The sequence below is a fragment of the Cherax quadricarinatus genome, chromosome 50 (genome assembly GCF_038502225.1).
Source record: "Cherax quadricarinatus isolate ZL_2023a chromosome 50, ASM3850222v1, whole genome shotgun sequence".
Classification (NCBI taxonomy): domain Eukaryota; kingdom Metazoa; phylum Arthropoda; class Malacostraca; order Decapoda; family Parastacidae; genus Cherax; species Cherax quadricarinatus.
The window spans coordinates 21,915,623-21,932,803 of NC_091341.1; the positions used below are offsets into that span (position 1 = coordinate 21,915,623).

At 42.1% G+C, this 17,181-nt stretch overlaps 1 protein-coding gene across 11 annotated transcripts in view; it reads left to right on the forward strand.

Annotated features, from left to right (window-relative positions):
* Sec16 (Secretory 16) overlaps nt 1–17,181 on the forward strand; it is an 84,507-nt gene that overhangs the window by 13,568 nt on the left and 53,758 nt on the right. For all 11 annotated transcript variants that reach the window (XM_053786033.2, XM_053786027.2, XM_053786030.2 and 8 more), the window contains one exon: nt 1,860–2,113. In XM_053786033.2, coding sequence (XP_053642008.1) covers nt 1,860–2,113 — 254 coding nt within the window. The remainder of the gene's footprint in view (nt 1–1,859; nt 2,114–17,181) is intronic.

A 17,181-nucleotide genomic window follows, 5' to 3' on the forward strand; every position in this document is an offset into this window, starting at 1 on the left:
CAGTTTCCTCAGGTCTGGCCTCTTGCTGTTGAAGTTGATCTATCAGCTCATCAGTGGTTAGTTCTTCATTGTCCTCCTCCACCAACTCTTCCACATCCTCCCCACTAACCTCCAACCCCAAGGACTTTCCCAATGCCACAATGGATTCCTCAACTGGCATAATCCTCTCAGGGTTAGCCTCAAACCCTTCAAAATCCCTTTTGTCTACACATTCTGGCCACAGTTTCTTCCAAGCAGAGTTCAAGGTCTTCTTAGTCACTCCCTCCCAAGCCTTACCTATAAGGTTTACACAATTGAGGATATTAAAGTGCTCTCTCCAAAACTCTCTTAGAGTCAGTTGAGTTTCTGAGGTCACTACAAAGCACCTTTCAAACAGAGCTTTTGTGTACAGTTTTTTGAAGTTTGCAATAACCTGCTGATCCATGGGCTGCAGGAGAGGAGTGGTATTAGGAGGCAAAAACTTCACCTTAATGAATTTCATGTCCCCATAAAGTCGCTCTGCCACGTCTGTAGGATGACCAGGGGCATTGTCTAACACCAGGAGGCACTTAAGTTCTAATTTCTTTTCAGTTAGGTAATCTTTCACATTGGGGGCAAATGCATGGTGTAACCAGTCATAGAAAAAGTCCCTAGTGACCCATGCCTTACTGTTTGCCCTCCACAGCACACACAAATTCTCCTTGAGGACATTCTTTTGCCTGAACGGTCTGGTAGTTTCAGAGTGATACACTAATAAAGGCTTCACTTTGCAATCACCAGTAGCATTGGAACACATCAACAAAGTAAGCCTGTCTTTCATAGGCTTATGTCCTGGGAGTGCCTTTTCCTCCTGAGTAATGTAGGTCCTGCTTGGCATTTTCTTCCAAAACAGGCCTGTTTCATCACAATTAAACACTTGTTCAGGTTTCAGTCCTTCACTGTCTATGTACTCCTTGAATTCCTGCACATATTTTTCAGCTGCTTTGTGGTCCGAACTGGCAGCCTCACCATGCCTTATCACACTATGTATGCCACTACGCTTCTTAAATCTCTCAAACCAACCTTTGCTGGCCTTAAATTCACTCACATCATCACTAGTTGCAGGCATTTTTTTAATTAAATCCTCATGCAACTTCCTAGCCTTTTCGCTTATGATCGCTTGAGAGACGCTATCTCCTGCTAGCTGTTTTTCATTTATCCACACCAATAAGAGTCTCTCAACATCTTCCATCACTTGCGATCTCTGTTTCGAAAACACAGTTAAACCTTTGGCAAGAACAGCTTCCTTGATTGCCTTTCTGTTGCCCACAATAGTAGCGATGGTTGATTTGGGTTTCTTGTACAACCTGGCCAGGTCGGCGACACGCACTCCACTTTCATACTTATCAATGATCTCTTTCTTCATCTCTATAGTAATTCTCACCCTTATTGCTGTAGGGTTGGCACTAGAAGCTTTCTTGGGGCCCATGGTCACTTATTTTGCAGATAAAATCACCAAAAACAGTGTAATAATATGAAATGTTCCGATTGTATGCTTGGATGTTACCACGGAGGCTGGCTGGTAAACAATGCCACTGGTGGCACATGTGAGGCTGGCTAAGGGCGCACATTGGACGCGTCTCGGACGAACAGCAGTGAGCGGGTTTTTGAGCGGTATGCGAGGCAAAATTTTTGCGATAAAAGCGAGCGGTATGCGGATTAAACGTTATGTGATGCCAACGGTATGCGGGGGTCCACTGTACTATGTAGTTGTAATGCCTTCACAAATTAGTATTTTTTATTTCATCATGAGATTAAGAATCTGTTAGCTACCTTGTACAATCCTGATGACAAATGTAAACAGGGTGCATTAGGTGTTAAGGATCATTGTTTTTGTTTAGGTCTCAGCCTGTATCACGCTCTAGCAGTATCAACAACCTAGACAATGATGGTGAGCGCCCTGGTCACTCGCATCGATCTCGTCACGATTATTACGATCGACATGACCGTCAGGACTCCCACTCGAGGGACACAGATCCTAGGGACAGGGATGCCCCATATTCCAGAGAGTCGAGGGAGAAACACTTCTCTCAGCGAGGATGGGAGGGTAGAGAACCTCGAGATCGTCGAGATGCCCGCTACTATGGTCTGAGGAGTAAGTATCCAGATACTCTTTTGTTTGTATGTACTGTACTGTGATTATTTTCCTTACATCTCTACCATGTCCCAGTAAGGTAGGGTGACCTGATAGAAAAAAAAATGCTGCACACTGTCATTCATTCAATCACTCTCCTGCCAGAACCATACTGATATCACAGCTTACATAACCCTTCAAATACCAACATCCCCGCCCCTCCTTCAGAGTGCAGACACTATATTATTTCCCAGCCCTCAGGACTCGAGTCTGGCTAACCGGTTTCCCCAAAGCCTTCATAAATATTACCTTGCTTATACCCCGACAGCACATCAAATTAGAACTACTTGCCTTCACTCACTCCTATCTAACATGCTTGCACAAATCCATTTTATGCCTAAGCCCCCTAGTACTCAAAACCTCCCTTACCCTCTTCCTCCAGCCCTTTCTGAGGTGAGAATATTTGCTGTTTGGAGGGCGGGCCTATCAGAGGTTTGTTGCCATTGGGAGTGCATTTTGTGTATCGTATAGTATGAATGTTATATACAGCACTAAACATAAACCAGTAATATTCAAAGCCTGGCTTGCTTTGTATTACTGTACTGTATATCATCATGATTTCTTTTAAGCAAGCAAGAAAACTACTAAAAAACTGCAAAATTTGCATTAAGCACAGGATTATGTAACAAAAAAAAAGGCACAGCACCGTGACTGGAACGATACACAAATAACCCGCACATAAAAGGGAGAAGCTTACGACGACGTTTCGGTCCGATTTGGACCATTTACAAAGTCACACTAACCAGAAGTGGAGCAGGATGGCTATATATAGGCAGGAAGAGGTGGTGGGGGTAGTAGTAGTAGTAGAGGTAGTAGTAGTGGTAGAGCATTATGTAATTTAATCATAGGATAACCGAGCTAAACATAAAAATTAATGTATTATCCTGGCATAAAAAAAAGTGGATAAAAATGTTATAGAGGGAGTAGTAGGTAAATTTGGGGTGCCAGGGGTAAATGTAAATGGGGAGCCTTTAATTGAGCTATGTGTAGAAAGAAATTTGGTAAAAAGTAATACATATTTTATGAAAAAGAGGATAAATAAATATACAAGGTATGATGTAGCACGTAATGAAAGTAGTTTGTTAGATTATGTATTGGTGGATAAAAGGTTGATGGGTAGGCTCCAGGATGTACATGTTTATAGAGGGGCAACTGATATATCGGATCATTATTTAGTTGTAGCTACAGTTAGAGTAAGAGGTAGATGGGAAAAGAGGAAGGTGGCAACAACAAGTAAGAGGGAGGTGAAAGTGTATAAACTAAGGGAGGAGGAAGTTCGGGCGAGATATAAGCGACTATTGGCAGAAAGGTGGGCTAGTGCAAAGATGAGTAGTGGGGGGGTTGAAGAGGGTTGGAATAGTTTTAAAAATGCAGTATTAGAATGTGGGGCAGAAGTTTGTGGTTATAGGAGGGTGGGGGCAGGAGGAAAGAGGAGTGATTGGTGGAATGATGAAGTAAAGGGTGTGATAAAAGAGAAAAAGGTAGCTTACGAGAGGTTTTTACAAAGCAGAAGTGTTATAAGAAGAGCAGAGTATATGGAGAGTAAAAGAAAGGTGAAGAGAGTGGTGAGAGAGTGCAAAAGGAGAGCAGATGAAAGAGTGGGAGAGGCACTGTCAAGAAATTTTAATGAAAATAAGAAAAAATTTTGGAGTGAGTTAAACAAGTTAAGAAAGCCAAGGGAAAATATGGATTTGTCAGTTAAAAACAGAGTAGGGGAGTTAGTAGATGGGGAGATGGAGGTATTAGGTAGATGGCGAGAATATTTTGAGGAACTTTTAAATGTTAAGGAAGAAACAGAGGCAGTAATTTCATGCACTGGCCAGGGAGGTATACTATCTTTTAGGAGTGAAGAAGAGCAGAATGTAAGTGTGGGGGAGGTACGTGAGGCATTACGTAAAATGAAAGGGGGTAAAGCAGCTGGTACTGATGGGATCATGACAGAAATGTTAAAAGCAGGGGGGGATATAGTGTTGGAGTGGTTGGTACTTTTGTTCAATAAATGTATGAAAGAGGGGAAGGTACCTAGGGATTGGCGGAGAGCATGTATAGTCCCTTTATATAAAGGGAAAGGGGACAAAAGAGACTGTAAAAATTATAGAGGAATAAGCTTACTGAGTATACCAGGAAAAGTGTACGGTAGGGTTATAATTGAAAGAATTAGAGGTAAGACAGAATGTAGGATTGCGGATGAGCAAGGAGGTTTCAGAGTGGGTAGGGGATGTGTAGATCAAGTGTTTACATTGAAGCATATATGTGAACAGTATTTAGATAAAGGTAGGGAAGTTTTTATTGCATTTATGGATTTAGAAAAGGCATATGATAGAGTGGATAGAGGAGCAATGTGGCAGATGTTGCAAGTATATGGAATAGGTGGTAAGTTATTAAATGCTGTAAAGAGTTTTTATGAAGATAGTGAGGCTCAGGTTAGGGTGTGTAGAAGAGAGGGAGACTATTTCCCTGTAAAAGTAGGTCTTAGACAGGGATGTGTAATGTCACCATGGTTGTTTAATATATTTATAGATGGGGTTGTTAAGGAAGTAAATGCTAGGGTTTTTGGGAGAGGGGTGGGATTAAATTATGGGGAATCAAATTCAAAATGGGAATTGACACAGTTACTTTTTGCTGATGATACTGTGCTTATGGGAGATTCTAAAGAAAAATTGCAAAGGTTAGTGGATGAGTTTGGGAATGTGTGTAAAGGTAGAAAGTTGAAAGTGAACATAGAAAAGAGTAAGGTGATGAGGGTGTCAAATGATTTAGATAAAGAAAAATTGGATATCAAATTGGGGAGGAGGGGTATGGAAGAAGTGAATGTTTTCAGATACTTGGGAGTTGACGTGTCGGCGGATGGATTTATGAAGGATGAGGTTAATCATAGAATTGATGAGGGAAAAAAGGTGAGTGGTGCGTTGAGGTATATGTGGAGTCAAAAAACGTTATCTATGGAGGCAAAGAAGGGAATGTATGAAAGTATAGTAGTACCAACACTCTTATATGGGTGTGAAACTTGGGTGGTAAATGCAGCAGCGAGGAGACGGTTGGAGGCAGTGGAGATGTCCTGTTTAAGGGCAATGTGTGGTGTAAATATTATGCAGAAAATTCGGAGTGTGGAAATTAGGAGAAGGTGTGGAGTTAATAAAAGTATTAGTCAGAGGGCAGAAGAGGGGTTGTTGAGGTGGTTTGGTCATTTAGAGAGAATGGATCAAAGTAGAATGACATGGAAAGCATATAAATCTATAGGGGAAGGAAGGCGGGGTAGGGGTCGTCCTCGAAAGGGTTGGAGAGAGGGGGTAAAGGAGGTTTTGTGGGTAAGGGGCTTGGACTTCCAGCAAGCGTGCGTGAGCGTGTTAGATAGGAGTGAATGGAGACGAATGGTACTTGGGACCTGACGATCTGTTGGAGTGTGAGCAGGGTAATATTTAGTGAAGGGATTCAGGGAAACCGGTTATTTTCATATAGTCGGACTTGAGTCCTGGAAATGGGAAGTACAATGCCTGCACTTTAAAGGAGGGGTTTGGGATATTGGCAGTTTGGAGGGATATGTTGTGTATCTTTATATGTGTATGCTTCTAGACTGTTGTATTCTGAGCACGTCTGCAAAAACAGTGATAATGTGCGAGTGTGGTGAAAGTGTTGAATGATGATGAAAGTATTTTCTTTTTGGGGATTTTCTTTCTTTTTTGGGTCACCCTGCCTCGGTGGGAGACGGCCGACTTGTTGAAAAAAAAAATATATATATATATATATATATATATATACACACACATACATATATATGTATATATATATATAAATATATATATATATATATATATATATATATATATATATATAAAATACACTTACGTACTGACAAATATACCCCTGTACATAAACTGACATGTTTCTCTATATAAACTTGGATATGCACTAGTAGATTTACCTATGTAAACTGTAAATATACCTGTTAATACAATGACAGATAAAGCTCTGTATAAACTGACATGTATATATTACAGTATATTTCTGTAAACTGAGAAGTATATACTGTTAATAATGATATATAATGCCTCTGTCGGGCTACACGCTGGCATATACACTAAGCAATATACACCTGAGTATATTCCGTGAGGCTATTGGGTCATGGCTGTACCTGTTTTCTTCTTGCCTTAGGGGGTGGATGCCACGTATTGCTTTTAGAACCGGCGCTAAATGCATTAAAGTATATTTTATTCCGTTTATCTCTTGTTTTGTGTGATAACATTCGAATAGACATATATATGGTTTATGTCATTGAGGGGTTTTGAGCTCGCCAGTATATATATATAAAAAGGTGCATGGTAACTTTTCGAGAGGCAAGCGGAGAGAGATTCATGTTCCTTCTAGCAGGCGGTAGAATTTACTTTCTTATTGGTATTACTTTATTTTTAGCTTAAACTTTGCTAATTATCTTCAAAGGTTAAGCAAAATCAGTAATGGAGATGTTTTTTCAAATGTTGATTATAATGGAAAGTACTGTCTTACAGAGGCTAGAATGCGTGCGCAGCATTTGTTGTTGGGCTGACTGTGACGTCGATGCCACGTGTCCTATCAGTGTTGAGCCAGCAGTGGTGGGGAGAGGGAGAGTATTTGCTGTGCTCCTAAGACATATGGTTGACTTATTTTCATATATAGTATAATATTCCGAACATATGTACATAGTATTTTATATGAAATATTTTTTTATTTGAACTATATTAGTATAATTCTAAAATAAAATTTCTGAAACATGGTGAATTACTCGTTTGAGAGAACGTGAGCGCACATAGTTATTTTTTTACATAAATTAATTGTGGCTTAGGTAAAGACGTAGAGAAAGTGGAAGTGACAATATGGTCCAGTTGTCATCCAGCGGGGAAGTGGCCCGAGGTCCCCCGTTTTCCCACCCCCATCCCGAGGTGACGCAACCCACCCAGCTGACTCCAACTACACACCACAACAACAAACCCAACCACCAGTCAGCTACCAGCGGCAGCTGCAAGCCGTCCCAGGAGCTGCAGAATGGGTACACGGGCGAGGGAGAACCTCAGCTAGGCTCTAGAGGCAAGCCACACCCTACACACCATGGCTATCCTAGCCACCAGCAGCAACAACATGGGCGGTTTAGGCGAGATCCTCGTGTCCCTAACCCATCAGAACCAGACCGCTGGAGTTACTATGCGGATTCCAGAACCACACCAGATCAGGCATTTCTCAGAAGTCGTTCTGACCGCCAAGGTCACAGGAATGATCGCTGGGACCCAAGGGACGATCGCCGGGTTCACAGGAGTGATCGATGGGACCCCAGGGACGACCGACGGGGTTCCAGGGACGACCGCCGGGATCCCAGGGACGACCGCCGGGATCCCAGGGACGACCGCCGAGACCCCAGAAACGACCGCCGGGACCTCAGGGACGGCCGCCGGGACCCCAGGGACGACTGCCGGGACCCCAGACGTGACCGGCAAAACGTCTCTCGCGAAGAGGCTCTCGAAGAGCGACAGGAACCCCCAAAGAGATACGAAAATAGGGAACGAGAGGTTGAGACAACTCGAGACAGAGAACGAACTTTGGGTCTAGACAGTGAGGTGGACATGGTGGATGAGGACGTCAAAGAAGACAGGATCCAGGAACAGGTTCACGAAAGGGAACCCGAACATGATGAACGAGAGCACTTGAGAGTCGAAGGGGAGAAACTGGAGCGAGATCATTATCGGGACCGTGAGCTGGAATTAGAACAAGCTCAGTACCGGGACCATGAAAGAGAACGCGAAAGAGATAGAGACTTAGGGCGGGACCGGAATCGTGAGCCACGGCGCCGTGAACCCGTAGGAGAAGAGACTGGCTATGACTCTGACCACTCTCGGGTCTCCAGATCTACAGCCATGGGGTACTCCACACGATCACTACCCAGGAGGCCGCGAACAGACTCTGTAGCATCCTATGCCTCTGTAGCCTCCACCAGGCCACCACCCACCCCGGTAGGCAGGATTCCCAGGGGACATAGGCGTAAGTTCCTCTTGAAATTTGTTACATTTTTTCGTCAGATTGTGAACACAATCCGATGTTGTAACCACGGCCCTCCTATTTTTTTAAATCTCTTTTAAGGTTCTCTTGGAGACGGTGGTGTATCGGCGAGTTTTCTTTGCATATAAAAGTAGGGATATATCATCTTTAAATCCTAGCTTGCAGCGCTGTATGACCCTTGTGGGTTTAGCGCTTAGTTTTGATTATAAGTCTTGCTAGTTGTTTATGAAACCATACCTGAATGATGGTTACCTGGTTACCTGGAGGTTATTCCGGGGATCAACGCCCCCGCGGCCCGGTCCACGACCAGGCCTCCCGATGGATCAGGGCCTGATCAACTAGGCTGTTACTGCTGGCCGCACGCAGTCCGACGTACGAGCCACAGCCCGGCTGATCCGGCACCGACTTTAGGTATCTGTCCAGCTCTCTCTTGAAGGCAGCCAGGGGTTTATTGGCAATTCCCCTAATGCTTGATGGGAGGCTGTTGAACAGTTTTGGGCCCCGGACACTTATGGTGTTTTCTCTTAGTGTACCAATGGCGCCCCTACTTTTTATTGGCGGCATTTTGCATCGCCTGCCCAGTCTTTTACTTTTGTAGGGAGTGATCCCCTCAAGGAAGGTTCCTTGATGTTGGTGAGGGGCTCTTGATTTAGGGAATTGAATCTGTGCTCCAGTTCCCCGAATTAAGCCTGAATGCCTTCCACATCCCCCCCCAGGCGCTGTATAATCCACCGGGTTTAGCGCTTCTCCCTTGATTATAATAATAATGTAGGGAGTGATTTCTGTGTGCAGATTTGGGACCATTCCTTCCAAGATTTTCCAAGTGTAGATTATGATATATCTCTCCCTCCTGCGTTCCAACGAGTACAAGTCAAGTGCTTCCAAGCGTTCCCAGTAGTTAAGGTGCTTGACAGAACTTATACGTGCAGTAAAGGATCTCTGTACACTCTCTAGATCTGCGATTTCACCTGCTTTGTATGGAGATGTTAATGTACAGCAGTATTCCAGCCTTGAGAGAACAAGTGATTTGAAAAGGATCATCGTGGGCTTGGCATCTCTCGTTTTGAAAGTTCTCATTATCCATCCTATCATTTTCTTTGCACGTGCGATCGTGGCACTGTTGTGATCCTTGAAAGTGAGATCCTCAGACATTACTACTCCCAGGTCCCTTACATTATTTTTCCGCTCTATTGTATGGCCGGAGTCAGTAGTATACTCTGTTCTAGTTATTATCTCCTCCAGTTTTCCATAACGGAGTAGTTGGAATTTGTCCTCATTGAACATCATATTGTTTACCGTTGCCCACTGGAAAACTTTGTTTATATCTGTAAAAGCACTCCACCACTCTAGTCCTCTTACACACTACCTTACATAATGTGGTCAGTGATACTGGCCTGTAGCTTAATGCTACTCCAGCACATCAGTGACATTCTTCCTGCTGCTCCAACGCAGCAGTGACACACTTGCTACTCCTCCGATACACAAGTTGCATACTACCTTTAAAGTCCATGGCATTCAATGTTTTGAGAGCTTTCTCTTGGTCTACGTATTACATGCTTGCTTTTCACCGGTGGATATTCTTCATCATGTACCATGTCTCCAGATCTTTTAATTGGTTATTTCATTGTGCAGATTTGTATCCAATCTCCTGTATGTTCTAGATGTAATTTATGGTATGTCTTGTAGCATTTTAATTGTTTCTGTAACGTATTTTAAATGGGATGCTGCCACTCCCAGGATGCCACCCAAAACGACTGTTTAGCCCATATACAGTACCTATTTAGTGCTAAGTGAATACAGAGAGCAGGTTCTTATAAGGGGACCTGTCTGTGCATCTCCCTGCCCCAGGCACTATAATCCTACGGGTTTAGCGCTTCCCCCTTGATTATTATAATAGTATCTCCGTGGCCAGAAGTATGCTGACTCGACATACCTGTTTACTGCTAGGTGAACAATAGCAGACGTTTGATCACGTTTCGCACTACCCCGGAATTAGATACGATGACTCCTGGATAGTAAAAGGCCTATCAGATTAACTTGTATTTTTACCATGTTTTATTTCTAACTGGCATTATACAGCTACCAGCTGCGGGAACACAGTTAACGCTCATCATTTTGGAAACTTGTCTCCAGTTACATCATATTACTACTGTGTATGTAATTCCAAAGTTTGATTGTCTTTAAAAAACCCTTGTGGTGAAGTGTAAAAAAAAACAATTATGAATATCTTTGGTTTCATGTGGTTTTTTTAAACCATATAGCCCTTGTGGCTTAGCGCTTCTTTTTTATTATAATAATAATAATAATAATAATTTAAAACCATATAATTGTCATTGTTTTGGTAGATTTGGAAAAGTTTTTGTCATTTAAGAGCTAATAGATTACGTAGTCATGGTACAAGCGGCAACATTATTATTATTATAATCAAGGGGGAAGCGCTAAACCCGGAGGATTATACAGCACAAGCGGCAACAAAGATTTCAAAACTAAACTTTCACCATTACATTGCATTATCGATATTATTTTTATTACCTCTAAACCAAATATCTTTTGAAAATAGTTTTGACTTACGGTAAAGTTAAATACAGCTTCACTGCTCAGTTGTACTTATTAGGAGAGGACCCTTCACTTCTGTGGACTGCTATAGTCTTTCCAAGGTAGTGTTAATGCGAGCGTCTGGGACATTAGCAGTTTAGTGTGAGCCAGTGAGTGTGTGTGTTTTCCTCCTGTCAGTCCCAACAAAAGTGATGATTGAAATCGTGTTACATTACTGATATACTGTCTTACTTGTAATATGTAAATTAAGTTTATTTAGGTACAGGTCCACATAAGTACAAGTATACATAGTCAGTGACTTCCATTGGGGTCACGTAAAATAACGTAAACAACTTTGTGCCGCCAGACCGGCACAGCTCATCCTGTGATCGGTAGCCAAAATATATCATATTGGGTCTTAGTGACACCACTGGGCATATATATTAATTTCATATACTACAAATCTGACCAAAACTGCCCTTAGGAGAGGAACCTTATGGCAACATTACAGTCCGTCCTGGACCCTTGACACACGACGATTGGGGTGAGAAAAAGAGGCGGCCAGGTGACACGGGAAGGGACTAGTAGCAGTAGTAGTGGCGGCGGCAGTAGTAGTAGTAAAGGTAGCAGCTGTGGTGATGGTGGTAGTAGTACTGGTATTAGGGTTAGAAATAATAGTATGGTGTAGTAAAAGAATTTATAGTGGTTGTAATACACTGCAAACTTACTGGCTAACGCCAGGTAGACCTAGTGAAAGTAATGAAATTGAAGTATCCCAACACTAATACCGGTCACCAAGGAGGAGGGGAGAGTTCTGCTCCCCTGGGGGGGGGGGGGCAACTTGCTCAAGCTAGGAAAGAAAAGCTAGTCTGAAGGCAAAGAAAATGCAGAACACTGGTCAAGAGAAAATGAGAGGAGACGGCAAACACTAGGTCAAATTAAAGATTTTTGAAGATAAGAGCATTTGACATTGTATTGAGAAAGGAGATATCTTCAGAAGTGAAGAAGGGTAGATTTAGCAATGGATCAGTTAATAGGATGGCTTTATGGATTTAAAAAGGGTGATATGGCAGGGTGGATAGGGAAGCAGTATAACGTGTTGCAGATATATGTAACAGGTACTAGGTTACTGAAAGTCATAGCTTTTATGCCCATTGTTAAGCTCTAGTTAAGAACATAAGAACGAAGGAACACTGCAGAAGGCCTACTGGCCCATGTGAGGCAGGTCCAAGTCTCCTACCGGCTTAAGCCAATGCACCCAACCTAGTCAGGTCAGGTCACATTGACTTAAGGGAGGAACACGGCAACCGACCTGGTAGCACAAGCTATCAGGTCCAACTCTCACCCACCCACTTCCACTCATGTATTTATCCAACCTATTTTTAAAGCTACACAACGTTCTGGCCTCTATAACTGTACTCGGGAGTTTGTTCCACTCATCCACAACTCTATTACCAAACCAGTACTTTCCTATATCCTTCCTGAATCTGAATTTTTCCAACTTAAAACCATTGCTGCGAGTCCTATCTAGGCTAGATATTTTCAGCACACTATTTATATCCCCTTTATTTATTCCTGTCTTCCATTTATACACCTCAATCATATCCCCCCTAATTCTACGTCTTTCTAGAGAGTGCAGATTCAGGGCCCTTAGTCTATCCTCATAGGGAAGGTTTCTGATACATGGGATCAACTTTGTCATCCTCCTTTGTACATTTTCCAGAGAATTTATATCCCTTCTGTAATACGGTGACCAAAACTGTGCAGCATAATCTAAATGAGGCGGTGTGTTGAGATGTCAAGATCTTTGTCTATATATGCAAAAAAAGGGGGAAAGTATCAGATTATAGCGGCATTAGCAGTTTATATGGGTGTGAAACATGGGCTTTAAACATTGTTGAGGAGGAGGCTGGAAACCGTGAAGATGCCATGTTCGAGGGAGAATATCATGCGAAGAATATGAAGAGAACTTAGGGCGTCGAAATTAGTTGTGGGCTCACTCAAGGTATATAATTCAAAGGGCTGGGGAGGAGATTTTGAGGCCGTTTGGGAGTTGGAGAGAATAGGAAGGATAAAAGGGTGTAGACATCGCAGGCGAAAGGAAGGAGTAGGGGTCTACCCAGTAAAGGTTGGAGGGAGGGGGGGGCAAAGGTTTTTAGTGCTCGGGGGCTTGAACATCAAGCTGGTTTGTGAGAGCGTGTTGAGAGGTCAGTGGAGATGAGTGGTTTTCATGGCTTGATGTACTGCTGTTGGAGTGAGAGGAAAGTAACATTCATGAAGGGATTCAAGGAAAGAAAAGGTTAGCCGAATTTGGGTCCTTGTGGTGGGAAGTACAGTGCTTACACTCTGGAGGGGTGGGGATGGCATGTTGCAGTTCGAAGGGTTTTGAATTACGATGTTTGCGCACTTTTAGCAGGATAGCTGTTGAATGAATAATGGTGAATATGTATCCTTGTTTCAGTGGGAGATGGCTGGTGCGTTAAAAAAAAAGTGAAATAACACATACAAACTCTTAATTTTTTACATGATTGTTGTGATCGTTTCTGTAGTGTGACAACAAACTGGCCAAGATAGCAGCTAGTTTGTAATGATAGTAGCTAATTGTTAAAGATAGCAGCAAATTGTTACTGATAGCAGCAAGCTGATAATGTCAGCAACTTTTCAGAGCGCTGACTAACGAGTAGATTCTGTTGTTTTTTAACCCTTAAACTGTCCAAGCAGATCTATGTTCACATGCGTAGTGCTCCAAAAGCAGATCTACGTTTTTTTTTTTTTTTACATATTTTCAAATATAACAAAAAAAGTAGATCAAAGTTTTTTTTACACGTTTTCAAATGTAAAAAAAAGAAAAGATCTACTTTTTTTTGCATACTTTCAAATGTTGAAAAAAAGTAGATCTACGTTTGGACAGTTTAAGGGTTGTACAAAAAGTGCAAAATGGGTCCCATGTGGATGAAATAATCAAAACGCAAATGGAATAATTTATACAGCGTTGTCGCTTTCACAGTAGATTAAATAACAAACATTTTGTTTATAATTTGAGCGTTTTGCGCATTTGGAATATTAGTAGTTAATAAGGAGTTTGGAGGTGGCCACTGGCCAACATGGAATATGTGTATTTTACCAACTAAAACAATTAGTGACGAGTGCAATTTGCAACAGGTTTAATAAACATTTTCGTCATTTTTATTGATTTATAATTATGTACTTGAATCGTAATTAAGGGGCTCCATGTGAATGCTGTTAGTGTACTCAGCTGACTGGTCACAAGTGACCAGTGATTCATGAGCAATCTTGATTGGGTTAGTTTGTTAGGTGTAAGACCTATCGACTGCATGTGGATCATTAACGTCGCAAGGTATTTGTACTCTTATGAAAAATATTTTAATAGTAAAGTGGATACAGATAAAATGAGTGATCTGATTCATCGTGGTGTATATATTTTTCTACAGGTACATATTTAAAGTGTACTGTGTATGTCGTGTGATACAGTAAATCCAGTTTGTTTTTCTATACCTGTGATTTGTCACCAGATGAATTATTATACCACATACTTTATCCAAAGTGAATTTCAAGACTAGAATACACTTGTGATCATAAATCTATATTGATACCTGTCTTGCTCAACAATGTTTGTTGGTGGTGTTGGCAGGCCCGTGGTCATCCAACTAGCCAGTAGTATCGGGTGAAATTTCCGAAACCCGTCTCAGGTCCAGCTTGCTGCGCCCTGTCCTCTCCCCCTTCCCATCGCCTGCTGTCTCCACAGCCCTTCTTCCCTCCTGCTCGTACCTCCTGTCTGTGTATACCCGTTATCGGGTTAGTTTTCTTATTCCCGCAACCTGATCATTGACCAGGCTTGTCGGGTGTTTCTTGGTCAAGCAGGCTATTGGCAACCCACTTGCCCATGTATTCATCACAGCCTGTTTGATCTGTAACCCATCCTGTGTGATGGAATATGATAGGGAAACAGAGCTAGCTTTTGTTCCCAGTATGCAAGTATCAAATAGGATGGCAGCGCACTGCTGGTATATCTAATTTTACTAAAAAAAAATACTACCCAACCAGAACTTCTCTTACCCCTATAACTCCCACTCGCTGCTCTCCCCACTACTTGCCCCCATAATCTCTCCCCACTACTTCCCCCCATAATCTCTCCCCACTACTTCCCCCCATAATCTCTCCCCACTACTTCCCCCCATAATCTCTCCCCACTACTTCCCCCCATAATCTCTCCCCACTACTTCCCCCCGTAATCTCTCACCACTACTTCCCCCCCCTCCATAATCTCTCCCCGTCTCCCCACACAACCCCTCTACCTCACTTTACCTCCCACTCACGGCTGCCAACTCGAGCTCTGCTGGAACGAGACCCTTGAAGCTTCCACACCTACTGAATCCTTAAAGCTTTTCTTGAAGAGTGAGCACACCACTCACGGTCAGTGAAGAGGAAGTTTGCTGCCCAGATTAAGATAAAACATAAGATTTTGTTCTGATTTTTAATTCCGGAGGGTTATCTACTCAGCATAGCCCAAGAAAGGCAGTGCGTCATCGAGGAACTCTTTTTTTTTATTTTCGTAGAGCGTCGCCTATCAGGCCACGGGCCACAGACAAATACAGACAGTGATATAGTGCAGTCACATTAAATCCTCTAACCTGCATGAATTGTATCATTTCCTATTCAAGAACATATCATCCCTCCATGGAAGTTGTTTATTTATAATCATGTATAAAGTTCCTGCTCTCCCCACAGGGCGCTTGCCTGAAGAACCAAGCATCTCTCTGCATAAAGGATGGGGATACTTCCCCTTTCGCCTAAATTTGCTGTTAATTTTGGTTAATGACGGCACACGAATTACAGATGGTGGAAAATTTAATTGAATAATTTTACTTGTTAGAAATTTGTGGTTTTTGCCATCGACTGTAATTTCTGTATATAGTGAATTGGTCACGACAGTGGCAAGTAAGCAGTAAAAGTGTAAATTTGATAATGTTAGAAATTGAATGTTTAATAAACAGTGTTAGTACTTTGTAAAAAATGAACAGCCAGCCTAGTCCCCATGTAGTGTCCTGAATCGCGAAGACTTGTATGATACTAGTCTTCAGGTTTCTCGGGTGAAGCTGAGGGACCATGCATGCAGCTTTAGGAATCTTTTTGTCATTCTAATATGCCAGCTCGTTAAAAACATAAAAGCATGTAGTTACTAACATCGCAAAAAAGTACATTTCTTTTGGTGGCTTTGAAACGAAAAATGGCACGAGTTAGTTGCTGGAAGTAATGTAAACTTGTCAACGTAGTTGGTGTGTCGCAGGGTTGCTTGGCGCCCGCATGCATCAGCAGCTTGTGAAGGCTGACAAGGTACGTAGTAAACGCACCTGCCCTCATGGTGGGTGAGAGGAGAATTACTGTCTGACGGTTTCAATATAGTATCGCAAGTTTTTGGTCTAGCTAGTATATGTAAAAGTCACGCGAGAGTAGTATTGTGGTGTGAATAGTGAGGAAAGTAAATTGTGTAACTAAGGTGTCATTAGGCTCCAACTAGGGTTAACGTTGTTTACATAAATGTTACCTAAGTAAAGAGCTCATTTTGTAAGTGAAACAGTGGCAGTCTGTTTTTAGTAATGCGAACTTAAGGAAATGTTTTACTTATGGTTGCTTGGAGTGTGTAAAGTCATAATGGATGTGCTCACAGTGTGCAAGATGTCCCAATTACGTAAATTTTGTGTTAATGTAGTGTGCACGTACCACATTATTGTTGCGTGTGTACATGTTATTATAACCAGTCTTCAGCTTACCTCTCCTTGGTTTAGCGTCGCCTGAGCAGTTCGTTCTTATTAAATTTTTACACTTACCTCGATTCCTTTTACCGCTCATTTTCTACCCCTTCCCCAATATCTCCTGCCATATATGATGATGTTCGTAAATTATATTTCACGTGTTGGGGATGGATCGTCCTGAGAGAAAGCAATTCCTTAAGTATCGGTAACAAGTCTTGCTGGAACGAAGCCTTTGAAGCTCCGGTAGCTAATAAACCTAAAGTGGATGATACGTGACGATAGTCTCATCGACCTATTGAAGTCTACCTGCTCAGGCAGGCAGATTTCGTATGTGAGAAATTCATCGTGTTTATTGGAATTCGATGGAAGGGGGAGGGTAACTAGCTTTAGCCTGTTAAAGGCTTTAGAGCTAAGGAATTGAACCTGCCTTCTTTGATCGAACCTGAATACCTCTCCTTATTCGAGACGCTGTAATGACTCCTATGGGTTTCTTTCCCCAGGAATAATAATAATTATAATAAAGGCTCGTGAACAATCACCTATTCGACTGTTTAAAAAATGAAATAATAACTAAGAGAATGGGCTGAACTTTTGTTTTCAAAATATAACTTGTGCAGTAGTATGATAGCAGGAGAATGTTGATGTACTTTTTGTTTTAAAATATAAAAATTAACTCCATCTTGCCTCTGTATGCCC